This window comes from Pempheris klunzingeri, chromosome 15 (genome assembly GCF_042242105.1).
Source record: "Pempheris klunzingeri isolate RE-2024b chromosome 15, fPemKlu1.hap1, whole genome shotgun sequence".
In the NCBI taxonomy this organism is placed as follows: domain Eukaryota; kingdom Metazoa; phylum Chordata; class Actinopteri; order Acropomatiformes; family Pempheridae; genus Pempheris; species Pempheris klunzingeri.
This window is the reverse complement of record NC_092026.1, coordinates 6,119,261-6,136,780: the sequence shown is the minus strand read 5'-3', so window position 1 is coordinate 6,136,780 and position 17,520 is coordinate 6,119,261. Positions and strand designations below refer to the sequence as shown.

The 17,520-nt window shown below is 42.3% G+C and overlaps 1 protein-coding gene across 2 annotated transcripts in view; it reads left to right on the top strand.

Annotated features, from left to right (window-relative positions):
• Nucleotides 1-17,520, top strand: part of epha4b (eph receptor A4b) — a 78,824-nt gene that overhangs the window by 32,369 nt on the left and 28,935 nt on the right. For both annotated transcript variants that reach the window (XM_070845684.1, XM_070845683.1), the window contains exons 6-10: nucleotides 8,783-8,938; nucleotides 12,252-12,587; nucleotides 13,640-13,752; nucleotides 15,076-15,238; nucleotides 17,297-17,405. In XM_070845684.1, coding sequence (XP_070701785.1) covers nucleotides 8,783-8,938; nucleotides 12,252-12,587; nucleotides 13,640-13,752; nucleotides 15,076-15,238; nucleotides 17,297-17,405 — 877 coding nt within the window. The remainder of the gene's footprint in view (nucleotides 1-8,782; nucleotides 8,939-12,251; nucleotides 12,588-13,639; nucleotides 13,753-15,075; nucleotides 15,239-17,296; nucleotides 17,406-17,520) is intronic.

Here is a 17,520-nt window from a genome sequence, read left to right as displayed (position 1 = left end):
GTGTGTGTGTGTGTGTGTTTGTGACTGACACAGAGAAAAAGGCACAGGGCTCTCCTTTCCTCCTTCGCCTGAGAAAATGAATAATTGAGAGTGATGAACTGAAAATAACATGGGCGAAGAAAGGAGGTGCACTCCTCCTACACACACCCTGACGGTCACGGGGCCGGCTGATGTGGGCACGTTTACTGCCGTGGTGTATATGTGTCTTGAGTGTATCTGGGGAGATAAGATGTGTGTGTGTGTCTTTATAGTGTGCCGAAGCTCTGTGGGTTTGGTTTTATGGAAGATGTTTAAGCTACGTGTGTGCCTGGGGAGAAAGAATGTGTGTGGTTACAGCAGAAATCGATGTATATAATTTAAATCTGTGCATGTAGACTAAAGCTTTGTGTGCCTGTGTGTTTGTGTGTGTATGTGTGTGTGTGTGTGTGTGTGTGCCCTGGTCTGTTCGGCCATGTTTAAAAGGAGATGGTGAATCTTTGTGTCTCTCTGGCCTTTTATCTTGATAGCAAAACAGACAGACAGAGGAATAAGTTATTCAGACTGTGAACCAAACTCCCAACAGACTTCTTCTATAGGCCTGTCTCTCTCTCTCTCTCTCTCTCTCTCTCTCTCTCTCTGTTTCTGTCTCTGACTCTGTCCCTCGCCCATGACCCCGTTCACACAGAAACACACATGCACCTGGTATCTATTTAATCTGTTTTTAGACTGCAGGATAATCATCCTGGCTCAAAATTAGTGAGCCATCAGCTTGGGTTACCACTAGAAAAGTGTGTGTGTGGATGTGTGTTTGCTTTAATTGCACTGAAATTGAGCTTGCTCTCTTTCTCTCTCTCTTTTTTTTTTTTTTTTTGGAGGGGTTTGTGTATGTGTGTGTGTGTGGCTGTCACTGAGAGAGTAAATATTTGTGCAGGAGCTCTGGAGAAGGTCAGGGTCAACGTATGACAGACAGCCCACTGGGAAATAAGACACAAATACAAAGGCAGACACACATACACATATACACACATATACACACACACACACACACACACACACACACACACACACGGCAAATAAAGTAGAGATGGCCAGAAATGGGAGCTAGAAAGACAGAGAGGACAGAGACAGAAAAGTAGAAATAGACAGACAGGAGGGTAAACAGACAGAGAAAAGACAGAGATGGACAGAACGAGGAAGGAGGAAAGCTTCATTTCGTAGTTCCCCTTGGCCGCTCGCTGTAATTGGCTGGTAGTAGAGTAGATCAGAAAAAAAGCCTGAGTGTACTCATGTGCTTCATATACTGGACATCACAAACCATTTCATATCCGTTTTGACCGTGTGTGTGTGTGTGTGTGTGTTGTGGTGGAAGGGGGTTCGAAGAAGTAATAAGTTGCTGTAAACACAGTAAGGGTCTTCCTGAAGTGTCAATCACGGAGGTGTGTGTCCTTTCTGTCTGGACACGGTTCTGCAACAATGTGATCTTGTCTCGTCTTTCTCTAAAAAGTATTTGCTACTAAAACAATATACAATATAGTAGTTTTCAGGATATCACTCTATTTGTTGTTAATACTTCCATGTGATGATTTGTAGTGTTGAATTTGGAATAAAAAGGTGTCGATATTGTACGCTACTCATACTACTCAAAAGACTAACTACTATGTCTGTTCCCACAAGTTGATCGTCTCCAGACGCACAAAAAAAAATTCTAATATGATTTGTAAAGCAAACTCTTATGATTAGGTATGACGTGGGACAATTTAGTTTGAGCCAATTCAAAAAACACCTGTCCATACAAGGCCACACATACCACAGGATCTGACATTGGCCGACACTTGGAATTAAAGGGCTTCACTGATAATTAGTCTGGCAGGCACATAACACATGTTCTATGGTCAGACAGATTTTTCTCCCTAAAAAAACATCAAAATTATTATCTCTACAAATTTGAAATGTATATTCTAATGATGTATGCAATGTTTCTTAATTTAATATAATTTTGCATTTCAATGCCTGTAAATGGCTCTTTTTTTTCTGGCACCAGTATGTCCCACATGTTTCCTTTCTGCCAGTGATAAAATTCTGCTGGGGAAATATTACATTTCTGGCCTAAAACACAGTCAAACATGACAATATTTAGTCACAAACAGAGGGATCACTCGTGAAGTTAGTTCAGGTGGTTTTACCTTCCACTGAGTAAGCAAATATCCAAAGTGTTGATACTCTGTAGGAGTGAGCACCAGTCCAGTTCAAACACCAAACGTAGTGCCAATGTCCCCAGTAGATAGCCTTTATTAACTTTGCAAACCTGCATAGCGACACAACCGTAGAAAGCCTTTCTGTAGTAACTACGTTTACAGCTGAAAGTTTCGAGCCATGTTTGTTTCTTATGCACAAAGGTAAAGTATTTTATAGTTGTTCAAAATAACTGTTTTAATAAAGCTCTATCAAATTCTTCCAGATTTGGCCCATTATGTTTGAAGGCTAGAGCTCTCATTTTCTGACTACTGGGATGATAATGATAATGAATAGTGTTTCTAAAAAAAAAAAATCCATGCTTAAATGTTAGTCATGAGCGGTGGAGTAAATGATGTAACAGAGACCATTTTCTAGTGATTTTTAGATCCGCTTATGTGGGGAAATGAATGTTTTTGTGTATTTTGTTAATACTTTTGTGGATTGCTGTCATTAACACATTCTGCTGTGAGAGGTTTCAGCATCCCTGAGAGTTACTGTATATATGACTACAATGAACTTCTTTGTCTTTAGTGGTGATGCTGCCACTCATAGAAAACTGCCCCACACGACAAAAACAAAACATAAAAGCAGTGACATTTTGTAATGTATTGCAAAGTCGTTGTTCATACAGAGCAGAAAGAAAGAGCAAATGCAGTGCAAAAACAGGCAAACTGGCTTGCTCAGGAATTGTGCGTGTGTGCGTGTGTGTGTTCCACAGGATTAGTAGTAATGGTGAATATTATGGTGTTAAAGGTTGTTATGAGCTCCGATTAGGGATTAGAGGGTCTCAGCAGGGGGCTGGACTCTGATGCTGACATCTCTATTCCACACAAACCTCCTCATTACAGCACACACACACACACACACACATACCTGCACACACACTAACATACTTTGCTCTGCTCTCTACTCTGTAAATTGAAACTCACACAAAAACATACACACACACATATTACTTCCAGTTTTACTTCCATGACTACACTCACACACTCACACTCAGTTAATTAAGTCACGTGTCATGTTCTTGTGCAGCTTTTAAAAGATTCGCTTTGCTTTGCAAACACACCAATGTGCACAGAATCCATTGATTGAAATGACATGTTTACATTAACATTTGTAATATTATTAAGTATCAGTAAGTTTAACCTAATTGTTGTTGTTTTTTTCTCATTTAAGGTACTTTACATGTCACATGTTATTTTTGAACGTTTTCACCTTAAGTTTGTTTAGCATGAAAACATGTCAGTTCAATTGAAAGCGTGTTTCACGGGCATGTACATGCAAGCACAAACACACACAAACAGATGCGACCCCGGTGGCCGTAAAGGACGTCAGATTCAATCTTGTCAGATTTCTCCACTGACGCTTGATGTATCAATTTTTAAGTAGCTGGCCTCAACTAACGCCTGGGTAACCTACACACACACACACACACACACACACACACAGAGACACACACACACACACACAGGCTGCTCTGTGCTCCAGGAGTGCTCCTGTGGCACTCGAGGGGTACTAGAAGGGTTCCATCTTGAAAGCCTGTTGCCATGGTGACCATTATGGAGCTCATCTCCCGTGGGCCAGCAAGCTTTACACAACTTCCCTCTCAAAAGAACACACACATGCACACACACACACAGACACAGTTTTCTCCTCTTTCTGCCCTTTATGGTAAAGCTGGCAGGGAGCCAATGTTTGACTTGAAGCAAGTGCGACAGAAAGCAACAGAACAGAGCAATTAACGGTTCAACTAGCAAAAACATTTGAAAGGGAAGTGGAGGAGAGCAGAAGGCTCCCAACCAGGCAGAGGAAATGTTTGTTTCAGAAAAGTGCAGCTGATGTGATTCTGCTTACGCACAGAGCCGCCCGGTTGAATGTAATTAGAACGTAATGACTTTGCCGACGAGATATCGAGTTTGTGATTCTGTTTGCGAGTCTTTACAGGCTCTTTCCACATTAGCTGAATACGTTTCCCCAACTCTTCCGGTACAGTCAGCAGCTCCTGAGCCTGATTTGAGCATGATGTAACCATTCACACATAAATGCAGCCGAGGAAGTCTAAAGCTAAAGTCAGTCTCAAGTGTCTTTTGTTCAGGATCCTCCGTTCATTCTTTAACACTCAGCTCCATACTAATACAGGACCCCTGACGAGTATCATTTACATTAACTGTGTAATCTGCATGTGTAAAAGTATCTGATATCTGTGTGTGTGTGTGTGTGTGTGTGTGTGTGTGTGTGTGTGTGTGTGTGTGTGTGTAGAAACTTTGTAGCCCGCTCGGCGCACTTAATTTTGGCTTCCATCTCTGTGGAGGCTTCCTCTAATAGTTCACATTCATTTTCAGCGGTAGAATAAATTTGGACTGTTGGAAAGGAGGCAGAAGTGAGTGAGAACAAAAGTTCACATAATGAAAATTGTCAAACTGGGAAAGACAGTTATTTTGATGCTGGTTATTATTTAAAGGTATAATATGTAGTTTAACATTCATAAATGTGGTTAATAAACACATTTATACCTGAGCCATGTCAGATAGACAATGCTGGTAAAGACAACAACTCCCATGATCCCACGCTACGTCATGTCGTCATCAAACTACATCTTTTGTTATTGTTATGATAAAGAGACCCAGCACATTCAGGTACTTGCCCTTGCATCATGCCCTCTCCCTTTTTGGGTTAAATCAGCCCCTCTTCTTTGACCTCCAAGGTGTGTCTGTGCCCTCCCCCTGCTTGCTTTTCACCACTGTATGATCTCTGTCATCACACACGATTGGTCGCATGCTTGTACATACACATCAACGCAATGTTCAGTCAGTGCATGGAGTGCAGTGTGCTGAAAGAATGGACAACACAGGACACACACAGAGAAAGAGAAAAGGTAGAGCTGAGAGGGACGACATTGAGCGTAGAAAAGCAAACTCTTGAAACTGAGGACATTTAGCTGTTTAACTATTCTGGATGTTCATTTGAAGTAATAGTAAAACAGGCTATGTTACTGGTATAAACCGTAAACAGAACAAGTATTTCAGGACTGGACTGACTGGATTGGATTCACAGCCTGATTTATTATCCAAGTCTGCCCCGATACTTTAATAGTTTTATCATTGTTCATGTAATATTCATATGTTCCAGCATCCAAAATGTGGAGAATCAAAAGCAATATTAAGATTTTTCTTTTCTTTTTTTCCTTTTGGCAAAATAAGTTTTAAACCCAACATGTATTACTGTACCGTATCGCCCCCTTTAAAGTTAGTATGGCTAACGTGTTAGCAAACTCTTACCAGCTTACACATCCAGCCGACACTGAGCAGATTAGAATTGATTTTGAGCTGTGATTCTAGTCACCTGACGAATGTCAGTCAGTCATTTTGTTTTCTTTTACCTCTGGTTTTGTTCTCCTCCAACTGCTAAGGCAAATACTGTCAAACTTTGCAAACTTTGTCTGTTTATTGTTTGGTGCTGGGCAGGTGCACATTTGGTTTTATAAGCTCCTTTTAGCTGACAAAGCCTCCTGCAATGGCTGGAAACACAGTTGATGTGTGATGAGAGTGAAACTGTAAACCTCTGAGCCATAGACATAAACAGTAAGCTAAGAGACACTAAAACAGTCTGCAGGGCTGACAAAGTGATTTGATCCCTTGTTAATAAAATATGTTGATTAGTACACTTTTTTAAAAACATGCTCTTGTGGTTTGGGAAACTGTAAAAGACAACAATGTTTTGACATTTTAATTGATTAAAGAAAGTAGTTGCAGCCCTACAGAAAGCAGAAAAGAATCAGGTAGAAGCAAAATAGAGCAGAACTCAATCAGTTCATACTGTGCAGTGTTTTCCCGAAGGAAACAGCTGGGCTGTTCCCTTCTCAATCAGTGCGTGGTGACTGAGGGTGTGTCTTGAGTAGCAGTACTATATCATATCTAAGAGCTATCGATTGGCATAAATACACTAAGTCTCTGTGGTGACCGGATGAATATTTAATAAGACACTGGATCTGAGGCCAGTCTTTGTCTTTAGTCGAAACACACACACACACACACACACACACACACTCCCTACATACCGTAGAGCATTGTCAACTTTGAAGATGGTGCATTTTTTGGAGTTAGCTCATAGTTTGTACAACATAGTTTTTGTGACTAAACTTTTGTACTCCTGTGTGTCTACTGTGTATATGAGTGTATGTTTATGTGAGCACTGTCTTACTGCCTCAGCCTTCTTGTCCCTTTTTCATATCTATGGAAAATCATTAATCATAAGGGAACCAAGTCAAGTAACACATTTCCCATGGGGCAGACACAGGGAGTAGTTTGAGAAAAAAAAAAGGAGGCAAGAAAAGTGGGAGAGAGGGAAAAGGGGGGCTCTGAGAGAGAAAGAAAAATTGGAGTGAGGCTGAGGTAGAGAACAGCAGAACAGGAGAAGGAAGCTCCACTCAAAGCAGCCAAGCCGCCATTCTTGCAGAAAGTTTTTGATTAGGCAGTTGTTCGGACGCCAGGGCCTGGCATGGGGCGCCCTGTCTGTCCTCTAGCGCCGGGCTCCTTTGTGCCTCTGTGGCTGGCCAGCGCCCGGAGCCAGGACTCTCCGGATGAAACATCCCCAGAGAAAAGCTGCTTTTCCACCCTGCTCCTACAGCCCAGCCAAGAGGAACACACACACACACACACACACAGACAAACACACAGTCACTAGCAGAACACATAGGCACCCATTACCTTGGAAGCTGACAGGAAGGAGGAAGGAGAGCAGAAACCCTTTGAGAATTATCACTCTCTTTCCTTTCCTTTCTTTCTTTCTTTTCTTCGTTTTCTCTTTCTGTCTCTCTCTTTCACACCAACACATACACACACATACATTTTCCAGTGTTCTCTCAGGTCTTTTGGGGATTGTGCTAGTGGACTTTGCTCCCTTATGATGAATGATTTGCCTAAAAATACTGTCTGTATGCGAGCAAGCACAGCGTCCAGGTGGAAGAACTTACCTCCACAGTGAGAAATCACACTACTTTTAGGCCACTTTTCCATCCCTCTATCCGCAGGTTAACCACGGCACTGAACATATGTGAGTGCCTGTGAACGTGCGTGTGCGTGTGTGTGTGTGTGATAATTTACAGCCTTTCTGGGACGAGTGACGTGTAGCTTGATTAAATCCGTGACCTTCACCACCAGCACAAGCAATCAGCAAGCGAACACACACGCTCACACACTCTCGCTGCATACTTAACACCTTCTCGCACACAGGCACTCGGCACACGAACATGCAATCAGCACCTGGCGGATTCTATTGCATCATTGATCCAACCTACTCGCGCACACACACACACACACACACACACGCATACACACAACGCATCTACTGAATTGCATTTGAGACACCCTCATTTTCCTTGCATGGGGTTTTGTACACTGTGATACTATTTACCACCATGGCAGAAAAGGCTTGCGAGGAGAGGAATACCAGGCCTATGAATGTATAAATAAATACATGCGTAATCTATATTCAGATTACCAAAGGGAAAGTCAGGAATTCCATTTTACTGCCTGGGATGCAAAAGGGAAATCATTCAAGTCCCGAATCTATTTAAGCAGGCTGCTCCTGTTGATGCTGTTTTCTGTCCCCAGTTTTATGACTCTGCATAATGACTAATATGCAGCCACTGTAACAGCCATAGCAATAGTCATATTATGTTATTGTGATTATTGCTGCGACTACGGCTGGATATTTTTGTTCCCCAGGTTGCCTGAAGATCTAAAGCTTATATAACAGGAATGACAGTTGATCTGCTGCTGCATTGTGTTATTGTACTGTACGGCCCTGTGGTAATACAGGCCCTCAGCCTGAAGTAAAAGGATCTCACGGAGACCTAATGTCACAATATATTAAATCAAACTTTCTTTTCTCGTTTTGGCCATGGGTGCTGCACGGCACATCTCATGACCTATCAGTATCTATCTATAGAACATCTGTTGCAGCACTTTGTTTTATGTTTTTAAAGCATTTTCTACCTTTTTGAGTATCTGTTCTCCCTCATACTCTCCTGACGCTCTCCTGACGAGAGAATCCAACCAGTTGCACACAAGCCAACAAATTACTTAGATAATTCAATTTGCTTAATGCACCTGAAAGGCCTGTAAAAATCCATCATTGCACAGGAAAGGTGTGTGGTAGGTATGCTAGTTCCAGGCCGAAAACTGGCAGTTAGGGAAATAATTTCACCATTTATCTCCTCAAATTAAGTTTGGCTACTCTGGAGGTTTGTTTAAAACCTGTCTGATCATCTGACTCCACATAATTGTTGCCTCATGACTTCTTTTTTAGCAATGTTGCCGAACAAAATTTGTTGTAAACTGGAAGTATCCTATGTCACTTAGTATGTTACATACTTCCACTGTGCATGAAAGAACAAAATTGTCTTAAAGAGTCAAAACTCCAGCAACACTTAAATATGTGCTCTGGCTTGTGGCCTTCATCTTCATCACTTGTCTTTATAGTTAATATTCATTGAGTGAAATCTACACCATATGTAATTGTTTTGGCTCAGCCTCTAACCCTGTGTTTATCTGTGTCCTGACTCCAGCATGCAGACCTGGTACCTACAAAGCTTCAGCCACAGATGCCTACTGCACCAAATGCCCTCCTCACAGCTCGTCCCCGCAGGAACAAGCCGTCGAGTGTGTTTGCGAGAAAGGTTTCCACCGTGCTGAGTCTGACCCACGCTCCATGGCCTGCACACGTGAGTCATACACCGGCAAACACTGGCAAAAACTAAAACACATGCACATCTCATTAGCTACAAACAAAGTGATACAGCTGGAAGATAATTTCATACCATAATGTGTGTTCAGTGCAGTCGCTGTAGTCAAATATTTGCATTTGGCTGTTTATATTTGCATCTTATAAAGTGGCATTAAGTAACCATGATTGGATTATGTTTCATTTAATTAATTTGCAATGTATTCTGGTAAAAATGTACATTGCACGGCTGCTGTACATTTATTCATTTTTCTGTCTATAATCTCTCCATGCATTTTCCTCATCCTCAACACTAACAGTGGAGATATATAAAACACACACACACATCCATGTCTGTCAGCTGTGTGGTAACAACCCACTGATATCTCAGATCAAGAACACTGATATGGGTGATACTCAGAAATTTGATGATGTTTCTTGGTCTTTGCCTGCTTCTCATGCACACACACGCAGAGCCAGGAGGATCGAACCACATCCTCATGAACAGAGATGGAGGAGGGCAAAAAAAAAAAGAGAAGGGAAGATCGAGCAAGTGGGGGGGGGGGGCAGCGACATGTTGGGAAAGAGATTGGACTGGGGAAATATGGAGGAGCACACACACGAGCATGCACACACATACCCAAACCCATTATCAGGTTATGGTAGATTACGCTCATTAATCGTTGTAGCAGGTGAGATATGTAACAGTTGGTGTTGTCAGGTGAAAATGAGAAATGGTTCGTTCAAATATGTATGGCCGCACACACACACACACACACACACACACACACACACACACACACACACACACACACACACACACACACACACACACACACACACACACAGCCACAGCCACAGCCACACACACACTGGTGAAGAGTACTGAAGAGGATGGAGAGGGCAAAAATGAGAGGAGGAGGAGAAAAGGTGAAAGGATTACTTATGGAGAGAATGACACTTAAGACATAAGCAAAGAATAGAACAGCGGGGGAAATAGTAGACTGTCAGAGGCATATAATCTGCATATCATAAAAAGCCGATCAGTAGAAACGATGATGATGGACACTTAAGTGTGGCCTGGGGAAGTGAGGGGGCTGGAGAAAAGCAAAAGACAGAATTAGCAGGATCAGTCAGTATACCCTTTCAGGAGATTTATGACCGACAGCCTCAATTACCCCCAGCATGGCCTCCATCCCCCACGCCAAGCTTTCGTCCATCCCTCACGTATTTCAGAGAGGCTCGCTACTGGGAAGGCTAATCAGGAAAGTCCCAGGCTCTGCAGGCGGCCCCCTGGGGCTCACTGCTTGGCCAGGACGTAATGAGATATCAGACTGAATGGACATCTACTACCAAATTTCCATATGGTTGAGATACCTCCACCATGCTGCGCTGTGAGCAGTCATAATCAGTGGTTTCCACTACAGTGGTTCCCTACAACAGGAACAGCATGGTGAGGGCTTACCTGTTGGAGGTTTGTGGTTTGCTCCAACTGTCTCTCTTGACGATATTTAAAACCAGAGCAGGAAAAAGGCCCAAATTAGATACTTAATTGTTGAATATGGAATTGGAGGTTGGTTGCTAACTTTGGTGACAAAGCCAGAACTTCCTGTATCCTCCTCACAATAAGGTGGCGTTCAAACTATATCACTGTGTGTGACACAGCAGGTTTGCCAAAGGGAAACAGCAGAAACACAAGGTTTAAAATTGTATAAACGTTGAATCTGGCTCAACTTTTCCAGCAAGTCACTGCAGTGGCCAATTAAATACATGAAATAACACACCTCTACTTTTTATCTCACAATCAATGCGATAGAAGATAAAACGATTGCCGTAGAGATAACTTTAAAGAGGCGTACAAACCTTCTTTCTTGTATTACAAACTGCTGTGCGGTGTTTTGTGTCAGGGTAGGTGTAAAGGATCTGTTACTCAAACTGAATTTCGAAGATATTTGATCTTTCTCCGGTACCTGAAGCAACAAGCCCATACAAATGCAGCCCCTCGCATTTCTTAAATGCAGGGCAGATTTTGATCCCAATAAGCGCTCCACTGGTTTGATGGTGGAAAACTTTAACATGAAGCAAAAGTAGGAATTGTTCTGTCTGCAAGAACAGTAGCTTTAAGAAGCAAGAAACTTAATTAAAAATAGGAAAATACAGCAAAGCAGGGTGAATAAAAAACCATGAGACTGATGGCTGATTAGTCCTCCACAGCATAGACAGAGTATGGTATACCGAGCCAATGGAAAAGCAAGGGGTGTATGAGCACCATGTAAGTTAGGTGTTCACTGTCCAATACTAATGTTTTTGTGGCCCTAAACAGAATTTCATTGAATTGAAGCTCAATTATATGCCCCTAAGCTGTTCCTCAGGTCTGTTAGGCCTGGGTGTGCCTGGTCTTTTTGATACATGCTAGTGAGCAGGGAGTGTCAAATTTAATTTGTCTGGCATGTTTGACAGCTCATGTTTATTTAGAGATAAAATCCTGCTTACAGTCCTGTATGTGGCTACAGTAGTAACAAAAACTTTTAAAATATCATTCACGTATATAAACTCTAGACATGGTATGATAAAGAGCATTTTTGTGTCGCTGTCTCTGTGCTTCCTTGAGAATGATAACTAGCTCACTTTTTGGACTGACTGTGATGCACTAATCATTTCAGCTGAAGTTCAGAGTAATATTAACTGATCTAAATCATAAAATGTACCTGAGTCATGAAAAAATTACTCTGGGTGCTTCGTCCACTCACTATTTATTGTCTGCAGTGCAGCACACAAGAGTATCAGTTTACTACAAATGGTAAAAACCTCCCTGCGATCGATTGTCAACTATTTAACAGCATGTGATTTAAACTTTGGCAGTGTAATATATTCTCATACTGTCACGTTTACAATCAGCCAAGCTCTATTAATCACTGTCCATTCCATAGTTATTTATTAATTGAGTGCCAAGCGTCCACCCTCTGGCTGGAGTCAGCTCATTCATTTTTAATTTAATCAGTGTGAATTCTGTTCTTAATAGAAACAGCAATAAGTTTGGTAATGAACATAAAGACAATGTGCGTTTAGAGAATGTACATTTGGAGAAAAAATAATATTCATCAGTCAGTATTTCATGAGCTGGCAGTGATTAGGGTGGTATAGTAGCTCAGCAGTGGACGAACAGTAACTAGACTTGTTCAGGGTGCAGCCAGTGTATGCTTGGATAGCAGTGTCTGATAGTATCTCTTTTGTCTTACATCATTAAAGGTACCCTGACGAGTTTTTGAACACGAAGTTCACAGAAATAACTCTATGCCTCAATCATCCCGCAGGTCCTCCATCTGCTCCAGAGAACCCCATCTCCACGGTGAACGAGACCTGCGTCACCTTGGAGTGGTCGCCACCCAGAGACACAGGAGGCCGAGGAGACATCACCTACAGCCTCCACTGCAGGAAGTGTTCGGGTGATGGCAGGAAGTGCACACCATGTGGCAGCAGCGTCCATTTTGTTCCCAGACAGTTTGGTCTGTCGTCAGCCACCGTGCTGGTCACCGACCTGCAGCCGGACTCCAACTACAGTTTCACTATTGAGAGCCAGAATGGGGTGTCAGATTTAAGTCCCACACCCAGAGGAACAGTGGTCATGAATGTCACTACATCACAGACGGGTGAGCGTAAACACGTACTGGGGGTTTTGTCACTGCTAAAAAAAAACCTATAAATCCCCAAATTTACCCATAAATGTCAAAACATGGGTATTCGTTGCTAGAGAAGGCTCTTTCACAGTACAATTCTTACATGTGGCAGTGTTTTAGGATTTAAATTGCAGGAAACACTTGAGAAGGAAGGATTCTGCAGGATTTCACTGATATCCACTCATAAAGCCTGATAAGAAAACAAATCCTCCAGGGAGGAACATATTCATTAGCCTGAACTAGGAATTTGCAGGATAGTGAATTGAGTATTTTTCAAAATTGTCTCCTGATTGCAGTGTGCTCACAAATATTATCAGGATTTTGTATGACAGCTGTAAAATCACTGCTATGCTGTATCACTCTGATACCACAAAATGACACCTCTGCCTTCACATATATATTCATGTGCGTCTTTCACAGTGTGGGACTGTGGGAAATTTGTGTGTATGACAGGGTGGTGATGACTAATAGGCCTCGTACTACAGATGTGTGTGTAGTGATAGGAGGGGGTGAAAGGGGTGTAGGAGGTTGTTAACTTCATTAAGATCCCAACATGTCACACGTGTGACTACAGTATGTCTCTCACACTCACACACACTCTCACACACACCAGCACACATATATTTATACACACACAAGCACAAGCAAACACACACTTTCAACCTACACATGCATGTGCCCCAGTGTAGGATGGGCATAAGTCCCAGGGTTTTGGGTTTACACATTAATAACACAAGCAGATCACACACCACACACACGTCACACATCGCACATCGTATAAATCTGTAATCACACATGTAGAAAACACCTCGTAAACTTTCTCATTAGCAAAATTACATGACACGCACTTCAAACATGGGTCTTCTCATTATAGCACAGTAGGTATCCATGTGAAATCTCTGTCCTCGCTCCCACGGCCTGCTGTCTTTGCCTCTTTTCATGCTTTTTTCCCCCCCACATCTCGTTGAACTTCACTCTCTCTTTGTTGCTCACGGTTTCCCCTCTTGTTCTTTGTTTCCCTACAGTGAGTGTAGTGTTGAAGGAGAGGCGGAGCAAGGACAGTGTGACTTTGGCCTGGCAGGGTCCAGAGAGACCTAACGGAGCGATAGTGGAGTATGAGGTCATCTACTATGAGAAGGTGAGACAGACACACACTTTTTAAAGGGGCAATACACATATTTTGCGTAAGATCAGCTTATTTATTAAATATTTCACAACGTATAGTTTCTCATTTGGGGAGGTATTCACTGAGTTTGACAGGGAAATCGATGTTCCTCTCATGCCTGTGTGGCACATATGAAACTATTGCTGGCAGCTAGGTATCTCAGGTTAGGAACCAGGTGCCAAGCAGCTAGCTGAGACTCCAGAAAGTGACAGGTCCCAGCCAAGAAACACAGGAAACGGCGAATTGTTGATTTATTGCTGAATGTTACCTTTAGACAGAGCTATGCTAACTGTTCCCCCTTGTTTCCAGTCTTTATGCTAAGCTAAGCTAACCAACTGCTGGGTGTAGCTTCATATTTAGCGCACAGATATGAAAGTGGTATCAGTCTTCTCGTTTAACTCTCATCAAAAAAAGCAAATGATATGTCCAAACGTGTCAAATGATTCCTTTAAGTGCAATGCTAAATTTCTGGAGCAACCCTTTAATGGGTTTAATGCAACATGTTTCGTTCCTCTCATCTCGTTCTATCCATCTGCATCACGTCTGTCTCGTAAGATATGGGTTTAGCCTTAGGGCATGTCTGTAATGACTTGTTCACCACAAACCCCTCTCTCTTTCCCCCAATCTATGTCTCTATCTTCAGCGCCATATCCCTCACGTCTTCCCTACCGCTCACACCAAGCCAATTAACCACACATCTGTCGAACAAACCTCGTAAAACACGGCCAAGGTGATGAAATTAAGCCTGTGTGTGTGTTGGCAGGCATTAGCAGTAAAATAGCGTTAATCCGTGTTGTAGAGTGTCTTCCATTAGGTAGAGTATCAGCCTCTCTGCAGGGAATCAGCTTACTGACAAGCACACTTATTCTTTATTCATCCTCCTACACGCATTTTGTTTCACACACACACACACACCTACAAGGTAGTCAAGGAACTAAGCGAAGCGGGACTTGAGTAACCACATATTGCCCAAGTGAAAAGAGGAAAAGATTTGAAACTCGACAGATGCTCATGTATAAATGCGACCAAATGGTCCAGTGATGAACAAATGAAAACTTAGTGAGGTGTATTTGACCCCTGGAGAAATTTAAAGTAGACAATTTGAAGTTTCTATTATTTTCAGACTGTCCTGTTTTTTCTCCGTCTCTCGACACCACAGTCCATTTCTCTTCATAAAAGCCTTTAGAGAATGTGTATAATTTTAGCCCTTTTTATCCTCAATCACTTTATTTAACTTAATATTATCCACTCAACTTAGTATATAATTCTCTCCTCTTTTTCTTGCCTCTACTTCAGAATCAGCGGGAGCAGAACTACACAGTCTTGAAGACTCGCTCCAACATGATGACGGTGGACGGGCTAAAGCCTGGCACAACATATGTGTTCAGGGTCAGGGCTCGAACCGACGGGGGCTATGGGAGCTACGGTGGAGAGATCGAATTGGAAACCAGCCACGAAGGTAAAAGGATTAGAAATAAATATTTGTTTACTCATAATGAATTGGTATTTATATTGGTTTTTCTTCTCATTTTGTATAATGGGATTGCTAGTTTTCCATCTATTTCCCTCTTTTAAAAATTTCCCTGTGGTTTTTGGCTGAAAATTGGAATATCAGGCACTGAAAATAGTTAGATGCTGATCGGCAGTGTTAGCACAACGGATCCAAATTAGAGGTGAATCTTGCAAGTGAATAAGAAGCACAAACACTAAGTGCAGAGCAAAGAATACTGGCATATCATATCAGAGTCATCCTTCCTGCAGTTTAAGTCAATCCAGAGGATGGTTAGAAAATAGCTCACTTTTCATCCAAATGGCTCCTTCAGTTCTCTTGTCAGACAGAGAAACCTCAGCCGCAGCGCAGGTTATCATTTACGTATCTGAACCAGTGGTTTGAAAGTACCCTAGAATTCACATCAGGTAAAAAGGAGACAACCCAATTTCACAATGAAGGAAAAAAGAATCTGCCAACTTCCATTCCTGAATTGTGAGGTTTTGATTCACACCAAAGGACTGGAGCAAAATCCGAAGGGTGGAAAAATTGATAACAACCATGAATTCAAAAGGCAGAGAATGGCAGCAGCATCCTGAGGTATTTTGTAGCCGTCCAGTGAATAATTTTAAACTTGACTGGACGTCTTACCACCTGGATGAGTCCTATTTTCAGACTAGTTTCATTTGCCCCACCCGCAACTATACTGTAACATGAGTGATCTGCGTGAAGCAGGATTTGTTTTCCTTTTCTGTTTAAAGGATACTGAGCACTTACATTTACAAATGTATTCGATTATGAGACTTTTTTAAAACGAGACACAACAGAGAAATCAATGCTGGGTTCAGTCCAGTGGGCCCAGGCCTCACAAACAGCTCTTACCATACGGCTGTTCCTCTGCTATGATGTTTTCAAGCGTCCCGTCGCTCGTCCTTTTCTCCTTTGTTTGCTGTCACCCACTTTCATTATCACTTCATTATGTACTCGCACATTTTCTGCTTTAGAGGCCCCATAATGTGCTCTTCAAAGTGAACATTGATTCCCAGACAGGCAGGCAGAGGGGGGGGTGAATCAGTTAATGTATAGCACTGTGCTATAGATTGTCTGTGTAGCATACAACAGGCACACATTAGCCCACTAATCATTCAATAATCAATAAAAGTCATTCAAAGCTGGGTTTTTATTCCTGTCATGCAACAAATGTGTGGAATGTCACTCTGCTTGAATCTTATGGAGCTCAAGACTGTACGGTTGGGTGTCACTGGTACATAGAGCTGTTAGTGAAACTTCATATGGCAGGTTCATGTTCATGTTCAGTGATGTAAAATACCCAATCTGCCAGATTCGACTGACCCCGTAGCAATCATATCAAGGTTATCTAATCAGATCAATTCTATCGATTGTTAAAGATGAGTGTGTATGTGTGCGCCTGTAAATGTAATAGGAGATCAATGCTTATCTGTGCCTGCCCAGGGGCATTAATTTGCCTCACGCACACACTCATATATACATACACACAGAGACACACGTGTCCGCTCATGCTTAGCTAAGCCAGATAAATGGGGTATTTGTTTTGAGTAATGGCTCGATTGGTGTGGCGTAAAAATCGATGCATCTTTGCAGAAAGTTCTCGGCGGTAGCCTTGTTATGTGCAATGTTAACATATCCATTTGGACAGCGCAGCCGAATGGGAATGGCTTTCACGTCCACTCTCATACCCTCACAGGCGATGCAGAGGGAGAGCGCTTTTCATCAAGGACCTTGCTTACTATTCCATCCACCTCCCTCGCTCTCTTTTACTCGTTTGCTGCTATCTCTTTTTCCCTCTCCTTCAACCTCTGTCTTTTATCTCCTTTTCTATTGCGATCATATTTTATTCTCGCTCCCTCGCCGCACTCACCTTGCGGTCTTTTTTACTCATAGCCTCCCTTCGTCTTTCCTCCTGCAGAAAACATCCTCAGGTTATTTCCATCCTCCCTTATGCTTTTGTTTATTAATCCATGGTGTTCCCTTTTGTCTCCTATATAGATGTTTTTGCTATCGGAGACCCTAACCAGTCTACCATTCTGGCTGTGTCCATCGCTGGGGGAATCGTTCTTCTCATCTTCCTGGTGACATGTTTCGTTGTCAGCGGAAGGTAGGGTAAAAAATTATTCAAAAAGTAGAGGCCCTAAAGTCCCCTATACATGATCAGTATGAGCGGTATACACCACAAGATGGGTTAACACGCACATGCACACATCAGCAGAATT